The 19,259-nt window shown below is 39.0% G+C and overlaps 2 protein-coding genes across 3 annotated transcripts; both read left to right on the top strand.

The window, feature by feature from the left end:
- The first annotated feature begins 3,455 nt into the window (after positions 1-3,455).
- Positions 3,456-12,765, top strand: LOC109991668 (zinc finger protein 585A-like). Of its 2 annotated transcripts, none has more exons than XM_065963782.1 (2): positions 3,456-3,989; positions 9,704-12,765. In XM_065963782.1, the coding sequence occupies exons 1-2, from the start codon at positions 3,758-3,760 to the stop codon at positions 12,241-12,243; spliced, it is 2,772 nt and encodes a 923-aa protein (XP_065819854.1). In that variant the 5' UTR covers positions 3,456-3,757; the 3' UTR covers positions 12,244-12,765. The 2 variants fall into 2 exon arrangements, with proteins under 2 accessions (XP_065819854.1, XP_029135203.2); XM_029279370.2 differs by having other exon boundaries at positions 3,457-3,923.
- A 1,211-nt stretch (positions 12,766-13,976) lies between these two features.
- LOC136182783 (stonustoxin subunit alpha-like) lies at positions 13,977-18,668 on the top strand. The gene is made up of 2 exons (XM_065964135.1): positions 13,977-14,008; positions 17,830-18,668. Exons 1-2 carry the CDS (start codon positions 13,977-13,979, stop codon positions 18,413-18,415), a joined length of 618 nt encoding a protein of 205 aa, XP_065820207.1. The 3' UTR covers positions 18,416-18,668.
- Positions 18,669-19,259: the final 591 nt, after the last annotated feature.

Here is a 19,259-nt window from a genome sequence, read left to right as displayed (position 1 = left end):
GCATGAGCATGGGTGGCAAGGTGCCCTGGTGGCATGATTGGTTAAACATTCCGAGTAGGAGTGGAGCAAGCAGGTCAGAAAACCGTTAAAAAAACTCCACAGGATACCCGTCAGGGCCTGGTGATTTGCCACTGCGCATTGAACAAATGGCCTCTTTGATTTCAAAGAGTGTTAAAGGGGCATCTAATGTCTGACTATCATTCGGCGAAACTTTTGGTAAAATTAATTTATCAAAGAAATGACATAACTGACTTTCATCGTTACGGGACTCGGAGGTATACAGCTTAGAATAAAATGACCTAAATATGTTGTTTATCTTATCTGGGTCAGAGGTTAGAGAGCCTGACTCGTCTCGTGTCTGGGTGATCTGGTTGGAAGCCAATCTGGCCTTTAGTTGGTGGGCCAGAAGGCGACCCGCCTTGTCGCCATGTTCGTGCATAGACCCACGAGAGCGGAGGAGGAGACATTCAGCTTCTGTAGTGAGAAGAAGGTCAAGCTCCGTTTGGAGTCCTAGCCTTTCTTTGTACAAGTCAGGTGATTGGGAAGTCGACAGTAAGACATCAAGGTTAGCTATAGATTTTTCTAATTCCCACTGGCGAGCCCTGCGCAGCTTGTTCGCATGAGACGTGTATGAGATAATTCTGCCTCTAATGAAAGCCTTCATGGTTTCCCACAATAATGAGGGGGAGGTTTCATCATTCTCATTAGTTTTGCAGAAAATTCCCGCTGGTTTTGATCAACACCAGTTTGCTTACAAGGCCAACAGATCCACAGACGACGCCATCTCACTTGCACTGCACACTGCCCTCACCCACCTGGAACAGCCCAACACCTACGTCAGAATGTTGTTTGTTGACTTCAGCTCTGCATTCAACTCCATCCAGCCCAGCGAACTGCAAACACTGCAGCTAGGAACCCCCCTCTGTCTGTGGATCCAGGACTTTCTATCCAACAGACCTCAACATGTCAGGCTGGGAGACAACATCTCCTCCACCATCATCCTCAACACTGGTGTACCCCAGGGCTGCGTCCTCAGTCCTATCCTCTACTCCCTGTACACCCACGACTGCACACCCACCCACAGCTCCAACACCTTCATATTTGCAGTCGACACCACCATTGTAGGACTGATCTCCAACAACAATGAGGCGGCCTCCAGAGAGGAGGTACAAACGTTCTCTGGGTGGTGTAAAAACAACAACCTGCACCTCAACACGAAGAAAACCAAGGAAGTAATAATTGACTACAGGAAAAAACAAAAAACACCCCACAACAGTCTGCACATAAACCAGGAAGAGGTGGAGCTTTAAGTTCCTGGGAGTGCACATCTCAGAGGACCTGAGCTGGAGCCTCAACACAGCACACATGATAAAGAAGGCACAGCAACGCCTCTTTTTCCTGTGGACCCTGAGGTGCAACAGACTCCCTCGCGATCTGCTGAAGAACTTTTACTGCTGCACAATCGAGAGCATCCTGACGTACGGCTGTACTGTCTGGTACTCGAGCTGCACTGCAGCAGAAAAGAAGAATCTTCAGCGGATTGTCAAAACAGCTCAGTGGATTGTTGGCTCCCCTCTCCCATCCCTCAGAGACACCCACTCAGGCGGTCTCCACAAGCGAGCCTCAAACATCCGGAGAGACACATCTCACCCTGTACACACACTGTATGTTCACCACCCTTCCCTCAGGCAGACTCAGGACCATCCGCACACGGACAAACAGACTACAAAACAGCTTCTATCCCAGAGCTGTGGACAAAACACTCCCCCCCCACATAAAAAGACGGGAATACAATGTGCAATAATTACCTAACTGCTGCAAACTGTTCAATATTACTTGTTTAATAACTTTGTAATTCACTGCTTTATGATTGTCTGTTTATTTACTCAGCCACTGCACTTTAACTTTAACTGTCTATTTATTTATTTATTCATTTATTCAGTCACTGCACAATAATAACTGTATATACTCTGTCACTGCACTATAACTTCACTTATTTTCACTATATCTATATATTTATATTTGTTTAATTAATCAGTCACTGCAAAAATAATAACTGTATATACTCTTTCAGTCCCCACAACTGTCTATTTATTTATTATTATTATCATTCATTCACTGAACAGCAATTTCCCTGGCCACTTTTTGCATACTTCTCTCTCATATCACCACAAATATATTTTTGTTGTTTTTGTAAACGCTGCTGTTGAAGATTGCTGCTAACAAAGTTTTGTTGTGTCCTTGTATACAATGATAATAAAGATTCTATATATTTACAATCTCTTTGAGGATTCTGGCAACATGTTGTCTTATGAAATGTTTATGTCAGTACATAACTTTCCAATCCCCTTCAGAAAATGTAATTCATTAACTTGTGCTATTCCAAACACAAGGATTGATTCAACTGGTTAAAAACCACTTAACCTACGGTGCTAATGACATGCTACTAGATGGACTTAATCTGACAGATAAAAAAATGTAACAATAAGCATGTTCGCCGGATATTTCAAAGAAATAATAAATTGGTTCCAACTGGAGATCTAAGCTTGAGAACATAAACTGGAGGAGGGCCTGGCTTTTACCTTATAGATACTGTATCACAAACAAAGCTAAAGAGGTACACTTCAAAATACCACATAAAATGTATCCTGTTAACTGCCTTATTGCTAAGTTTACAGATATTGAGGCTGAGTGCACTTTTTGCAAAACCGATACAGAAACAATTTCCCACCTTTTTTTGAATGTGAATTATCCAAAAGATTCTGGAAAGACATCCAATCTCATTTTTTTCCGGCTGCTAATTGTGTTTATTCTCTAAACCTGAAAGACGTTGTTTATTACTATGATAATAAGGAAAATATAGCTCTCTAAAATGTCATAAACTTCATTATACTATATGCAAAGTTTTTCAGTCACAAACAGAAATTCTCAAAGTCACTGACAAAGTTTTCAATTTTTCATTTAGAATTCAAGTTCCCTATTAAATCACTTCTTTTAATCAATGACAAAAAAACTACAATGTTCCGAAAATGGACTACTAAAAACGCATCTAAAAAACTTTCCCCTGTGCCTTCTTACCGGTGAAATAATCTAATTACTACAAGGTTGGGATTGAAATAAAAGAAATATAGACTACCAGGGTATAAGTAACAAAAGTGAAACCTTCCACTCAGAAATCAACATCAAAATAAATATGAAATTAATTGTTACATGTATGCAAGACAAGAATGTACAACTGAAGAAATGCACAAAACATTCCGAATTGAATGAATGTTGAATAAAACATCATCTGATAAAAATGTCTCTTATCTTTTTATCTCTTTCATGATCTGTGTCACTTTACGATCATCGTTAATGTTGGTGAATGGTCGGATGCGCGAGTCGCTTTAAATGTTGCGGCCGCAAGGAATTGTGGGGCAGCATATCTCATCTCCTTTCGTAAATGATGGTCCAGTGTATCCTATGCTAAAGGAGGTTATAAAGGGAGCATTGACCCATCTTTCCTTAACTTTGAGAGAATTCGAACGGCTCTTATCATGGCCGCCACTTAACTGCTTCCGAGGTTAAGGTAAAGTGGATAGTGAAAGGAGATAGGAGGGACAATTCGGATGCACCCCAAGATGGCGGACCGGGTGCAGCATGTTTTCTGTTAGCTTCGTCTGCATACTTTACCATCCAACTCAATTCTATGTGATCGTATGAATCTCTAATACACCATACTGACGCTCTAACCATAAAGTGCTCCGGAAACTGCAGCATGAAGACGAAGAAGAAGCTCTCTTCAGCCCGCAGTAGCTCGGAGATTGAAGACCACGATGATGCTAAGATGGAGGTCTCTACCGAGAGCTCCAAAAGAAAAGAGCCTTTGTCAGCAGCGAAGAACCCACCAGCAACTAAAAAGAAGGACACTGACTCAGAGGAAGGTAGGGAAGGAATGAACGAAGTCCTGGACGCAATAAAACAGCTAACTGGAAAAGTGGACACGCTAGGTACACAGATACAGCAACACTCACTTATGCTAGCTAACATAGCTAAAGCTGTTTAGTTCAATGCGGAGTCCAGCTTCAGACCACAGGCCGAGAAGCTTCAACTTTAAAGGTGAACAATGCAGAGTTCATGGAAAGAGTCCTGGAACTCACTGCTGTCAAGTCAGCACGCGTTTGATTTTTGCTGCTCATTTATCTGCTCCTTTACGGTAAAGAAGAAGAGAGTCGCTCTGACCCATGTGACACTGGACTGAAAGTAGATCAAAATAAAAGCACGGCAAAAGATTAGATAGATTGAATTCAATGTGATTTTACCTGTTTTAAATTTCACATAAAACAATGTCTTGATAGGTTTGCAAATAATTTCAGTAAACCATGAAGACATTACGGTGGCCCTCAAGGTAAACTGTTTAAATATTTAATAATTGTGAAACTAGTTCTCTACATGTAAAAATATTTTGTGAAACACTAAAATATTAAAAAAAAAACTAAAAATAACGTAGGAACTGCAAAAATATTATTATGCCTGCTGAGAAATATATTTCACTAACCATAAAGGGGAGGCTCGTACTGAAGACAGGATGCCTGAAAGTTAATTTTCCTAATAAGTGGATACTTGTTGTGCAGACAGAAATGTGTAGTAGTCCAGTCCAGGACTTGGAGCGCCTGGAACATGTAGGACTCTTCTGCTTAGTTGTTGATAGTTTGGAGTAAAGGTACAAGATGAAAAGTCTGCACATCATTTATAATAATTGAATGATTATATGGCTCTGGGCTTTAACAATATCACACCCTTTAATAGTAAACATTAAGACTCAAAGATTTAACGCACTGATCTGTAAAGGAGTCCTCTGTATTCCCTCACTCATTTGTATCGGCCTTCATATTATATATTATACATATTTCACTGTATGTGTTGCGGCCGCAACATTTAAAGCGACTCGCGCATCCGACCATTCACGAACATTAACGATGATCGTAAAGTGACACAGATCATGAAAGAGATAAAAAGATAAGAGACATTTTTATCAGATGATGTTTTATTCAACATTCATTCAATTCGGAATGTTTTGTGCATTTCTTCAGTTGTACATTCTTGTCTTGCATACATGTAACAATTAATTTCATATTTATTTTGATGTTGATTTCTGAGTGGAAGGTTTCACTTTTATTTCACTTTTCAAAGTCTGCCGAAACGCGGCTTCTCCTACGTCCTCCTGTTAGCTGCAGCATTAGCTGTATGTAAAGCTCGGTTCTAGCCCCCCTCGAAAAAAAATTGTCAGTGTGACGTCTTGTCAGTGTGAGATCACTGATCTAAGCCCATTGGCTCGTTGTGGCAAGCCCATGTTGTATGCCCGTTAACTTCTGTAGCACGTCCACGATATGCCGTAGCCTGCGCTAGCACAGTAGTGCTAAGGTGCTAATGTTTATGCTCCCCGGTCCTCGGAGCCAGAGTGGCTGAGCGACTGACCAATTACGGCAGAGCTGACAGGCCGACCAATCAGATCAGACTTGGCACACATGGGGACTCTGAACGTGGACACTTCAGAGCCTTAGAGAGAGAGTCAGAAGCGAGCAGGTGCATGGAGCGGCAGAACATGAAAACAGACACTTTTTTCGAACTTTATCTATTGTGAACATACTTTAGCAGGTACATAGATTAAATATACGAACCCCAAAAAGGGCAGAATATGGGCTTTTTAAAGGTGCACTATGTAGATTTGGTTGTGAAATTTGAAAGTTGGAGAAGTGAAAGTGATATATTTTCTGAACTGAATACACAAACTTTATTCAAAGTAAAAAATGGGTCCCTGGAACTCTGTTTGGAGATATAAAGCGACCAGGAGAGTTACGGGGTCACTGTTGCGGGCCCACCACCATAACTTCTCCAGTAGCATTTTATCTTCAAACAGTGTTACAGGGACCAAATGTTCCTCTGAGGACAGTTTGTGTTTGGGTTTATGATTGACGTAAACCAAGTAATCTGTAAATTTCTCCAACTTTCACATTTCTCTACTAAAACTACATAGTGCACCTTTATAAATGTAAGTGAATGGAACACGAATATGCAATTTGAAGCTCAACATTTACAAAATGCCAGGGCACTTTGTTCTTGACCTTTGATAATAAGGTTGTGGATGAATCACCACTTTAATCAACACAAAAAAAATACTGATATTTCACAAAAGTGGCCTCTAACAGAAAGGCTTGTCATAAAAGTAAAATAGTGTAACCGGTTACACCATTTGACATTTCCACTTCAAATCATATTTGACAGGCATTATTATTGAGACCTATGTTAGCACAGTTCCTGGTGTGAACATTTCAAATCTAATTTTCAAAGTGAATTCAAGTTTTTAGAATTATCATAAATTGTTAATGTTTTTCTGAGGTCATACCATTTGACATACCTGACCACGCCCTTAAAATGTCAAATTATCTCATGGTTTAAAGAGAGTTGCTAAACATGGCGTGCAGCAGTTAGGACCATCAGGGGTTCTTCTTTGTGATATCATTTCTTGTCACATGATATGATGAATATATTAACAAAATGGCTCCTTCAATGGTGGTTACACCATGTTGACAATTTGGTACTTGACTGGGTGACACGATTTCCCTAAAATAATTATAATAATAAGAACAGTGATGTTCCATTACTTTTATTTACTATTGAACAGTTCTATTGTAAGATTATGCCAGACTAGTTCATAGGGTGTTATATGAAAATTTAACCTTTTTAAAGCAAGTTTAATTCTTTGGTATGAAGTTTCAACAGTTACACCACTTAGACATTTTTGCCTAAATACCCCAATTATTCTCTAAAAATGTATAATAAATATACATTTTAGACTAGGTCCTCAAAACAAAGAATGAAAGCATGTCATTTGTGCATTTATTTTTAAATTTTAAGCCTTTAAAAGTTAACTAAACCTTATGGACACAAAAAACTGAGCGTCACGTCACCCATCTACATTTTGAACAAATAATTCACAAAACGTGAATATATATTTCCATTTAAATCAATTATGCCAATGGTGGTCAATTTGGTACTTGACTTGGTGACACAATTTCCCTAAAATAATTATAATAATAAGAACAATGATGTTCCATTACTTTTATTTACTATTGAACAGTTCTATTGTAAGGGGAGAGAGAGAGAGACTTTTCTTGGCTTGGTGTCACTTCAGCTAGTGCAGCACGGATAAGCTCCTCTTCTACAACGGGTCTACCTGCTGAAGGTGTTTATAAACTGATGTCTCATTGTCTTAAGCAATCACCGCTGCAGCTCCGAGCGATAAACACATTTAGTTCCGGAAAGTTTTTCACAATAAAAATCCCTAATTGCCATCTCTGTGATGTGCTTTTATTTTGAAGAAGACGTATGAGGAAGTTGGGTGTTATAAGCTGCTGCAACTTAACACATCTCAGATGTGTGAAAATAAATACTTCAAACCAAACAGACTCAGTTAGAAGCTTCAGTAGCTAATAGGTAAACAAACAGAGACTAAAACATCTAACATTTAAACTCTTACAGGCTCATTTTAAAACAATAAATGGATTATCTTTCATCTCAGGTTTAGTTGCAGCTAAGTCAGCCTTTGAGGCTGCATTTGAGACTAACCAGCCTCAGAATAATAAAACTAAAAACACTAAAATACTCTTTACACTTTTTATGATTGAGACAAAGATCCTTTTAGTATTTTCTTAAATACTTCTTAGGTTTAGGAGGTTTAATATGTGATTTTTCACACTTAAATAGAAATCAAGTATATCCTCTGAAAATAACTCTGTGAGTCATGACTGTCTACAATGGGTGTAACACCCGAGTCCCACTGTCTGTGATGTTTTCAGAGTCCTATCTTCACTTTGTTTACATCGCCGGGACGGCCGGCTGACTCCTCCCCTCGTGTATAAAAGTTGTTTAATTGAGGGACTAGAGAAAAGAAGAATAACATACTGTACTCACTGCTTAACTGTGTTTCTAGATCACGCTCATTTCAGGTAAATTTACATGCAGTGTGAAGATACGAGCATAATAAAGATCGCTAGCATTAGCATGCTAACACAACAATGCAGCGCGAGTTGTTTTGGTTTCATGCTGGTGCTCAAGGGTGACATCTGCTGGATCAAAAAATCACATATAAAGCCTTTAAACATTTCCCTTCATAAAACAGCTGATTACTTGAACATATAATCCTTGGTTATTTATTCATTATGTATATTTTGTTTTTTCAATGGGGTAGAAAAGAAAATGTTTATCTGAAAAGATAAATCATTGTAAAGATTGGCCTTTAATTAAAAAAACTTTGAGATTAATATCCTCTCGTCCTTTTTTCACGACACACGAGAGATGCGTTGTTAAAAAAAGTAACTTTTACTTAAAGTACATTTTAAACAAGTTACTTTTACTTTGAGTACATTTTTAAACTGTTACTTTTACTTGTACTTAAGTAAAATTTCATCAAAGTAACAGTACTTTTACTTGAGTAGAATATATTAGTACTCTTTACACCTCTGCACCACTCAGACATTTTTGCTTACATACCCCAAATATTCTCTAAAAATTCATAAAAAATAAATACATTTTAGACTAGGTCCTCAAAAAAAAGAATGAAAGCTTTTACTGAACCGCAGCTAGTAAGCAGACACGGAGAGTCCAGCTTGTTTCTTGAGAGTCAGGTCGTTTATTACACACACAGAGCTCAAACTGCACATACACTTAAGATACTGACTCGTTTCTCTGCTGTGACACTGCCCCGATCCCCGGCATCAACTACGTGACTCACACACACACACCGATCGAACACACACACTCGCATCCGCTCTCCCTCTCCTCACTCGCTTCACCACCCACACACGCGCTCTGAGCTATAAACAGACAAACACTACTCGGTAAGAGTTTGCAGAGTCACAAAGTAAGTTAAAACCATAGACTGTAAACCAACGAATGTCAGACAGAAAATATAGTTGACTTTGCAGATGCCTGGTCTGGTTGTGAACATGATAACGATAGTAAACAATGGGTCCTTCAAAAGCCGCGGCCCCAACACATCGGCCGGAATATCACCAGTTTATTCAACACCAGTTAAACCAACGACACGCAGTCAATCTAGCCACCACGATAAACAACTTTCCATACAGTACGACAATCATAGACTATTTGTGCTGGTCAGAATAAAGATGACTTAATCAGATTGTCTGATAGCTAGGCTAATCGCTGTATGCACAGATGCAATGCTACAGTGATCACATTAAATCATACCCTTGAACCTACGCTTCTGTGATTGGCTGAATAGGAAGGAGACATCTGATTGGCTACAGACATTTCCCTGCTGAAAAAAATGCATATGTGAATCTAACCCGTAATATTTACAGTCTATGATCTAACCAAGGCAGGGGAGTCTCAAAAATCCCACACACAAATGCAGTGAGGTTCACAAATGACAAACAGTTTGTAAATGCAGACTGAACACTTTATATATTTGTTGATTTCTATTACATATATACAAAATTAGAAATAGATTTGCGAATCTTATTTTTTTATTTGTGGATTTCTTTTACATTTATATAGAATGAAATATATTTGTGTGTGCATTTGTGAATATTGAGACTGATCTAACTCCATACTTTTCAGCCATTAAAAATGTAATACTTTGACAGCCCTTATTAATATTAAAAAAGCAGTACCGTTAATGTTTGTTTACTGTGTCCTGCAGATGTCCAGCAGCTATTGGTGAGTAAAGAAGTGCTTCCACCTGAGCAGCAGGAGTGGAGCCACATTCTGGACCAGGAGGACACTAAGCCCCAACACATTAAAGAAGAACATGAGGAACTGTGGATCAGTCAGGAGGAAGAACAGCTTCAAGGACTGGAGGAGGCTGATACCACCAAGTTCCCCTTCACTCCTGTCTCTGTGAAGAGTGAAGATGAAGAGAAACCTCAGTCCTCACAGCTTCATCAGAGACAAACTGAACAGATGGAAACAGGAGTTGATGGAGAGGACTGTGGAGGAGCAGAACCAGAGAGAGACTCAGATCCAGAGAGACCTTTACAACCAGAGATTGAGGTCGAGACTGAAGAATCTGATGAACCTGAGACTGATGACAGTGATGATTGGAGAGAGACAAGAGAAGATCTGTCAGAATTAAACTTGAAAAATAAGAAACTAAAGACTGGTAAGAGACCACATAGTTGCTTGGATTGCGGTAAAAGATTTAACCAAAAAGGGCATCTGACCATTCACATGATGATTCACACTGGACAGAAACCCTTCAGTTGCTCTCAGTGCGGTAAAAGATTTAACCAAAAAGGGCATCTGACCACACACATGAAGATTCACACTGGAGAGAAACCATTCAGTTGCTCTCAATGTGGAAAACGATTTAGAGAAAAGGGGGCTCTGAAGATACACGATAAAATTCACACTGGGGAGAAACCCTTCAGCTGCTCTATTTGCGGTAAAGCATTTCAAGAAAAAGGATACCTAACCCAACACATGTTTGTTCACACAGGAGAGAAACCCTTCAAATGCTCTGAGTGTGGTAAAAGATTCAATTTTAAGTCTAATTTGACATATCACATGGCAAATCACAGAAGGGAGAAACCCTGCTCTGAGTGTGGTAAAATGTTTTACCTGCAACGAAAGCTGACTAGCCACATGATTACTCATATGGGAGAAAAACCCTTCAGCTGCTCCAAGTGTGGTAAAAGGTTTAGTTCTAAGAGTAATGTGACCAGTCACATGATGATTCACAGTGGAGAGGAAGACTACAGCTGCTCTCAATATGAGAAAGGATTTGCCAATAAGTCTAGTTTGACATGTCACAAAAGGGAGAAACCCTTTAACTGCTCTGAGTGTGGTAAAAGGTTTAGTATTAACAGATATCTGACCAATCACATGATGATTCACAGAGAGAAACGCTACAGCTGTTCTCAGTGTGAGAAAAGGTTTACTCATAAGTCTAGTTTGACAGATCACATGGCAATTCACACAGGGGAGAAACCCTTCAGCTGCTCTGAGTGTGGTAAAAGGTTTAGATTGAAGAGCAATCTGACCATTCACATGACGATTCACACTGGAGAGAAACGTTACAGCTGTTCTCAGTGTGAGAAAAGATTTACTTACAGGACTGGTTTGACATATCACATGACAACTCACACAGATGAGAAACCCTTCAACTGCTCTGAGTGTGGTAAAAGGTTTAGTACTAAGATAAGTCTGACCCAACACATGATGGCTCACAGAGAGAAAGGCTACAGCTGTTCTCAGTGTGAGAAAAGGTTTACCCATAAGTCTAGTTTGACATATCACATGGCAAATCACACAGGGGAGAAACCTTTCAGTTGTTCTATTTGCTGTAAAGCATTTAAACAAAAAGGAATCCTGGCCTCACACATGCTAGTTCACTTAGTAGAGAAACCTTTCAGCTGCTCAGAGTGTGAGAAAAGGTTTAGTACTAAGAGAAATCTGAACAGTCACATGATGATTCACACTGAAGAGAGACGCTACAGCTGCTCTTGGTGTGAGAAAAGATTTACCCGTAAGTCTAGTTTGACAAATCACATGGCAAATCACCCAGGTGAGAAACTCTTCAGCTGCTCTAAGTGTGAGAAAAGGTTTAGAAATAAGAAAAATCTGACAAATCACATGACGATTCACACTGGAGTGAAATGCTACAGCTGCTCTCAGTGTGAGAAAAGATTTACCCATGAGTCTAGTCTGTCAAATCACATGGCAATTCACAGAGAGAAATCCTTTAGATGCTCTGAGTGTGGTGAAAGTTTTAGCAAACGAATAGATCTGACGACACACGTGCATACAGGAGAAAAACCCTTCAGCTGCTCTCAATGTGGAAAACAATTTAAAAGGAAGGGGAATCTGACCCGACACATGGTAGTTCACACAGGGAAGAAACGCGTCAGCAACTCTGTTTGCTGTGACAGTTTTACTCTAACAGGAAGTCTGTCCACAAACATGTTAGTTCACACAGAAGAGAAACCTTTCAGCTGCCTTGAGTGTGAGAAAAGATTTACCTGTGAGTCTAGTTTGACATATCACATGGCAAATCACACGGGAGATAAACTCTTCACCTGCCTTGAGTGTGATACAAGATTTTACCTGCAAGGAAGTCTGACCAGACACATGTTGGTGCATACAGGAGAGAAACCCTTCAGATGCTCTGATTGTGGTGAAAGGTTTAGTCGTAAAGGAAATCTGACCAGTCACATGATGAATCACACTGGAGAGAAATGCTAATCCTGTGCAATTTACCTTAAGTGGAATTCTGGCCACACACGTGAGGTCATACAGAAGAGAAACCCTTCAGCTGCTCTGAATGTGGGAAAATATTTAAGCAAAAAGTGCATCTGACCACTCAAATGATGATTCACACTGGAGATGAATGCTAGTCCTGTGCAATGGTAAAAGTGATCCAAAGGAATACAAATTCACATCACTAATGTGTATTCATAAGTATGTATTGACTAACAGATGTATAACTGCTGTTATAAAGGGATATAAGACAATTCTATTGACAGAAATCTGTCTCTACTTTTTTTAAATTGATGTTTTGTTGCTGACATACGAACCAGTAAAATGACGTTTGAATTGAAAGGGTTTATATGAAACAGTTACAGTGTAAGCATCCTTCTCTCCTGATATCTTCTCTTCTTTCTGTCACTCTGTTTCCTTGGAGGCCTCTGTGTTGGGTAGCACAAGTTCTTCAGACAGCTCATGTGTAACCTTGTAATAAATAAACTGATGGAGAGTGAGAAAGACTTTCATCTACTTGTGTTATTTTGTGTGGAGTGTCTAAAGTCTCTTTGGTAAAGAAAAGGAGTTCAGCAGATCCTGATGCAGAATGACCACAGTCAAATCAGGTCCAGGTTGATTTCACTGAAGACCTTTAACCCTTAATAAGAATCCTGCAGTCAGAATACAAAATAAAGAAAATCTCAATGACACCTGATCATGCACAGGATTAATTAAGAGTGCAGAGGCCACTGGGCACAAAACTGCTGCAGCCTTGGATCACAAACTGAATGACAACACCTGTAGATGTCATCTGGCATTCTGGATTTACTCAACATATTATTAGAAGAAACAATAGATATGCATTATAGCCTTTAGTGTGTATAACTAAATGGTATATGGATAGAAACACTTCAATTGTGTGTATATTTGTTCTGTTATCATTTCTCTCTTTGGCTTCATTTTTGCTGCTTCACTTCTTTTTATACATTTTCTGCTAAGAGGAGAACGACTCTTCGATTGGTCTTGGTGCTATCCAATTCCCACGGTAACCTGATTCGTCATCAATCATAAAACTTTTCTTATTTGCAATTAAAGTAACTGCTTACATCATTTATGAATATTTCAACACAACTACAAGCAGACTTGTTTATTTATTTCATGAACAAAATGAAGCCAGGATGCTACAGTTGGTGGAGTTTTCAGAGCACTGATGAACATTGTTGCTATATTGGGGTATCAGGAACTGATTTAGTACATTTGTGTATTGACTGTAGAAACAGGACTGAACTATTTACTCATGAAACGACGACTTTGTTTGTTGTGTTATGTAAATGAAACCATAATAGGATTTCCTGCTTGTTTGTTCCCATGGCGACATATAAACTGACATGTTTCCATGTATTCCAAAGTAAACATTCTGTCCTCTGGTCCTTTGGTCCTTTGACTCGTCATTCCAGAACCCTAACAGCTCATAACAACCCCAGATTCTGTGGTCAGTCAGGTCAGTCTTAACCAGTGCATAGACAGAGCATCGCCTATCACCACTGCTCCACAGTCATGAGTTTCTTTTGACTCAACTTCTCTGATCAGCTGACATGAAGTGCAGACACACAAGTGAAAGCTTAAAAGGCAAAGGATTTTCATCCCTTCACTTATCAGGACTTACTTCTACTATTTTACTAACAATCAAAAAAAAAAGCATTTCTCTTAGTGCTTTCTTATATAGCTGAGTGCGCATGCGTCAACCGCGCAAGCTACCGTTGCTCCTGTTCGTTTCTAACTTTTTAGTACTTAAAGTCTTTGTTTCATCTTTTATCGTTCTATTTTTTAGCTGGCAGTAATAGTGTTTAAGACTGGCATCTATTATTAGGAGTTGCAGCTATCAATATTTTTCCTGCAGATGTGGCTCATAACAAAAAACAGCCTGAGCTGTCACATGTAGTTAACTGTACATTTTGTCTTGTCTGAGGCATTAATTGAACACCTTTGTATTTCTCCTATAGACACAGTGTGGATTATTGGACTTGGTGGATTAGTGCCCAGAGAGAAACCTGAGCCTCAACAACATCTGTATTTGTTGGTTCTTCTGGGGTGGACTTCAGTTGCTTCTCTTCAACAGCTCGCTGTGAGGGAGGTCTCCCCCGGATGGCCTGAGTGATGACATTCACAGACTGAGAGCTGGAGCTGAGACGGGTTTTAAGCCTCTTGACAAACCGTTACACCGCGCCCGCCTGTCAAGCTGGTCAGCTACAAGCCTTATTGTGAATAACTCTTATTCTTCATCAAATCAAAACTGATGAGTCATCAAAACATTCACCCCCCGTACAGTGTGTGTCCATCGAGACATGAGCTAATCACACCTATTTGTTTGTTTTGTACCAAGCTGTAAACATGTTCATCTCTGCTGTAAAAACAGATTTTTTTTAATGTTGTTTTTCAGATTAAATAAATATTTCTATATAAATGCACTCCTTTATGTCTACTTATGAGTATACATTTCAGATTTGAAATGACAAGACTAAAATGTGCATTAATGCTCAACTCAATAGCTTAGGGAAGGAAGTCTACTTTTACACAACTTCTTATTCTTTTGATAAATACTAATGTAGTTCATTTCTGAAAGTGGGATGGAACAGAGTCATTGCAAAAATATGCCCTTAAACACAGCCCCATTCTTAAATCAAGATACATGGAGAGTAAATAAGATCAATAACTAAAAAAACTAAAAACACAGTTAAAAATGATTTAGAAATGTAGTCTTCCCTGATCAATATCACATAATATCAACTTCTCCCATCTAAACTGGACAAAGGGTTTTAAAATGGGAAGAAAATGGTTTGATTGCAAGTTGTTTGGAGGAGATCTAGTTTTATTTGAACAGCATGAATACAGTCTTCCAAGGTGCAAACCCTCCTCCTCCTCCTGAAGCCTGTGGAGCTCCTTCATGTACTGCCGTCTTATCTGCTGGCCATCTTCTCTCACCAGAACTTCAACTGTTGAAAAGTCATTCTGAAGAAGCTCGAGCATGTGACATGGATCCAGGAGAACATGGACTTTTAGTGAGAGGTCTTCAGGATGGCAAAGAAAGAGAGAAAATATCAGTTATTCATTAAATCATTTTTTTGTTCTCATCTATTTTTCTGTATTCATCTGTGTGTAAGAGCACATTTATAAATTCAACAGTGTACTACCCAGACAACAAAGGTACAGTATTCAGGTAATCAACATCTATTCAAAGTTAAGAAGATAAACCTTATTGTAATCATGCTGTTTTCAGCTCTCTCACTCACTTGCACAATGATATTCCACATCAAATTGTCTCAGATTTTGTGAGGAAAAATTAAGCAGTTTATTGTGGATAGTACTTCATCTTAACATGAAACAAATATAACCTGAATTATTTAAATCAGTAACAGGTCCCAACTCTCTGTGCTTTAGTACAGAACATACAGTAACTCATTTATTATTAACATGAGCTCAGTACATGGCTGTATTCTTCAAACTATTTCTTATACTTTATATCTATGTGCTTTATATCTTATTTTCATTCCATATGTTATTTATATTTTATATTTCTACTGCTATATTCTGTGTATGAGTTCAGTGAAAATTAATATGGTTATTAATATAGTTCTTAATGGTTACAGATGCTCTTACAAAGTGCATATTTTTAAAATTTGTTAACAGTTTGCTCAAATCTTCAGACACTACATCAACCATGTAACTTTAATGTCATCCTCTATAACCTACACAGCACATTAGGTTCAGTTCAGTTTATGTTACTGACGGATAATTACTACACAAAGTTTGTTTTTTAATGTCCACATTTACGTGGAGTATAACATTCATCATAACGTCAGATAACCATATTTACAGTCTGTGGTTAACCACCGAGCTGAACCTTTAGCTTCTAACATCACACAAACTCATTATTTTCAACAACATCTTAACAACAAACCTTTCTAAACCATTGACCGTAAATAATGTAAATAATGAGCTACACAGTTAGCCGACTGGTTTACAAGCTAACGCTAAACAAGCTAGGTCCGTAAATATAAATACCGACACGAGTAAGCAGTAAATATAACACTACTATATCACTTACCGAAGAAAACTGAAGCATGAACTTCTTGGATGGTCTGTTAACCGCACAGCAAGCCATGTATGTTGTCAGATATGTGTTAAACAAACTCTCCAAACGAAGTAAGAAAGAGGAGAAATCAGACGGATCAAGCTGTTAGCCTCCTGACCTGCTGACCTGACAGACAGATGCAGCGCGCAGAGCTGTCAATCAAATCTGACACAACCAAATATGAGCATAGCCGTTTTCCTTAATAGAATAAAAATCCGATGAGTTATAAAAAAAATCACCCCCCCCCCCCCCCACAGTGTGAGGAGAAGGGGCCGTCAACTTATCAGATATATCTCGTTTTTTGAACCAGGCTGTAAATATGATTCCTGTGGTAAAAACTGGCTTTTTTGGCTGTGGGCTTATGGCACTTCCGGCGCTTCTGCAGCCAGCCTCAAGCGGAACCTCGAGGAACTGCAGTTTTTTGTACTTCCGCATAGGCTTCATTTTTCGAGACCGGAGGTTGCCCCTTGGCTACAACACGCTTCTGGCACAGGAGACACTCTACAACTGCATATAGCACCAACATACAGTACTTTATCGCCACCTACAGGCAGAACAGATAACACAGCTTTTTGGTTTAAACACCACAAATTTCATACACTCCGTCGTATCCAAACTACAGACTGTAGGGGTCTGGTCGGAGAAACTCTGGGTAAAGTCTGCGCGAAAAATGTGTCTGTTTGCGTTCATATATATATATATATATATATATATATATATATAGTCAAGGAGCAGGTACTGTGACAATATGTGTGTTTTCTAACCTGTTAAAGGAGGAAGAAAAGAGTTAACTCACAAAGAAAAGAGACTTAAAACCTTTAAATAGGTACAGACTGTGTACCTAAAACCAAAATATTTACAGACCGGTCTGATCTAAAATAAAGAACCTAAAAAAGGGAAACTAAAGTGAAAACTTACCTTTAAATGTGGTTGAAGTCTTGCATCATCAAAGTCATATCCAGAATGACAGAGTTTGAATGTCAGGCACACATGAACATAAAACCAATAAGATAGATCTTAAAATGAGAGAGAAACACGTCATATTGTTGGTATGGACATACACCTTTATATTAACCAGCTACATATTTAATTACAGATTATTAAATATGTAATCTTAGAAAACAGAAAATATATAATGTATCATTTGTAGAGTAATTTGACTGTAAAAAAGAGAAATAAACGTTAAAATAAAATAACGGGGGGGGGGGGGGGGGTTGTTAATTTACAGATAATGTCATCTTACAGTTTGTTTATTTAAAAAAACAGAAAAATACTTTTAAAATGTTGAGTTATTTAACGTAAAATGAGTATTTTTTCACAGCATGGTAACTACATTTGAACTTGATTAGAAGTGGATTATTACATTTTAGTGCTGTCAAACATCATTCAGTGCTGAATATGAACTGTAAGTTTGATTGACTCTCAGTAAGTGTCAGTAAAGTTGTTGATGAATGAACAGATGATAACCTGCAGCTGTGTTGTGTCTCGTTCTCTCCATCAGACGCCTGTGAGCTGGAACTGGACACAAACACAGTGAACAGATCCCTCAGACTGTCTGACAACAACAGGAAGGTGACATGTTTGGAGAAGCTTCAGTCATATCCTGATCATCCAGACAGATTTGACTACTGGTCTCAGCTGCTGTGTAGGACTGGTCTGACTGGTCGCTGTTACTGGGAGGTCAAGTGGAGAGGAAAGGTTGATGTATCAGTGAGTTACAGAGGAATCAGAAGGAGAGGAGTCAGTGATGAATGTATGTTTGGATGGAATAATCAGTCCTGGAGTCTGTTCTGCTCTGATGAAGGTTACTCTGTCATGCACAATCCCAGAAGAACAAAGATCTCCTCCTCCTCCTCTGTCTCTAAGAGAGTAGCAGTGTATGTGGACTGTCCTGCTGGCTCTCTGTCCTTCTACAGAGTCTCCTCTGACACACTGATCCACCTCCACACCTTCAACACCACATTCTCTGAACCTCTCTATCCTGGGTTTGGGTTTTTGTTCTGGTTTGGTTCTTCAGTGTCTCTGTGTGGTGTGTCGGTCTGAGAAACACTGCTGACTGAAGACCAGCTGACTCTGTTCACTCTGTCCAGCTGCTCTGTTTCATGGTTGGTGGGCGTGGTAATGGGGGGGGGGGGGGGGGGGGGAGGAGGAGGGTGAATGGGGGTTAAATGTTCTACATGACAGAAAAACAATGGACCCCCTTCTGTAATGTCTGTATTGTTCTGATATCAACAATAAAAAAATAAGTGACAAAATAAGATCTGATAATCTGGATTTGATAATCCTTAAATCTGTACCTGGATCAGGGTGATCCAAAAAGGATCAAAGTGAGCCGGATCATCTGATCCCTTTAATGTAGCAAGACAGTCTTTCTTCTCTGACATCATCATCAGAAACAATAATAATGCTTGTGCCCTGTTAGCTACTGTCGACAGGCTAACAAACCCTCCTGTGTCAGCAGCACCTGAACTTCATGCTACCAGGGCCTGTAATTAATTTTACACCTTCTTTACTGAAAACATCCAGAACATTAGACAAGCTGACAGTAACTCAACATCAGGATCAGGATATCAGTTTAGTTTAGTTTAATCGTTTATTTGAATCAGGGACAAAAACATTAGTCTCAGAAGAGAAGAGATGCTTTGTACCAGATTTAGCTAACTAGCTAATTTCCATCTGTTGTCTCCTGGACAGATGATGGCAACAGTAAAATAAAAATCAACCAGTCATGCACACACACACAGACACATGACAAACAGTTTGTAAATGCAGACTGAACAGTTCAGTTATAAATGTAGCAAGATCCAAATGTGTTTTTGATGAAAACTGCAAATACATTAAAGTGGATATCTATTACATATTTTTAAAACAATAAATATGTGTGTGA

This window comes from Labrus bergylta, chromosome 15 (assembly GCF_963930695.1).
Source record: "Labrus bergylta chromosome 15, fLabBer1.1, whole genome shotgun sequence".
Lineage (NCBI taxonomy): Eukaryota > Metazoa > Chordata > Actinopteri > Labriformes > Labridae > Labrus > Labrus bergylta.
The sequence above is the reverse complement of the archived record's forward strand: the minus strand, read 5'-3'. Positions and strand labels throughout refer to the sequence as shown.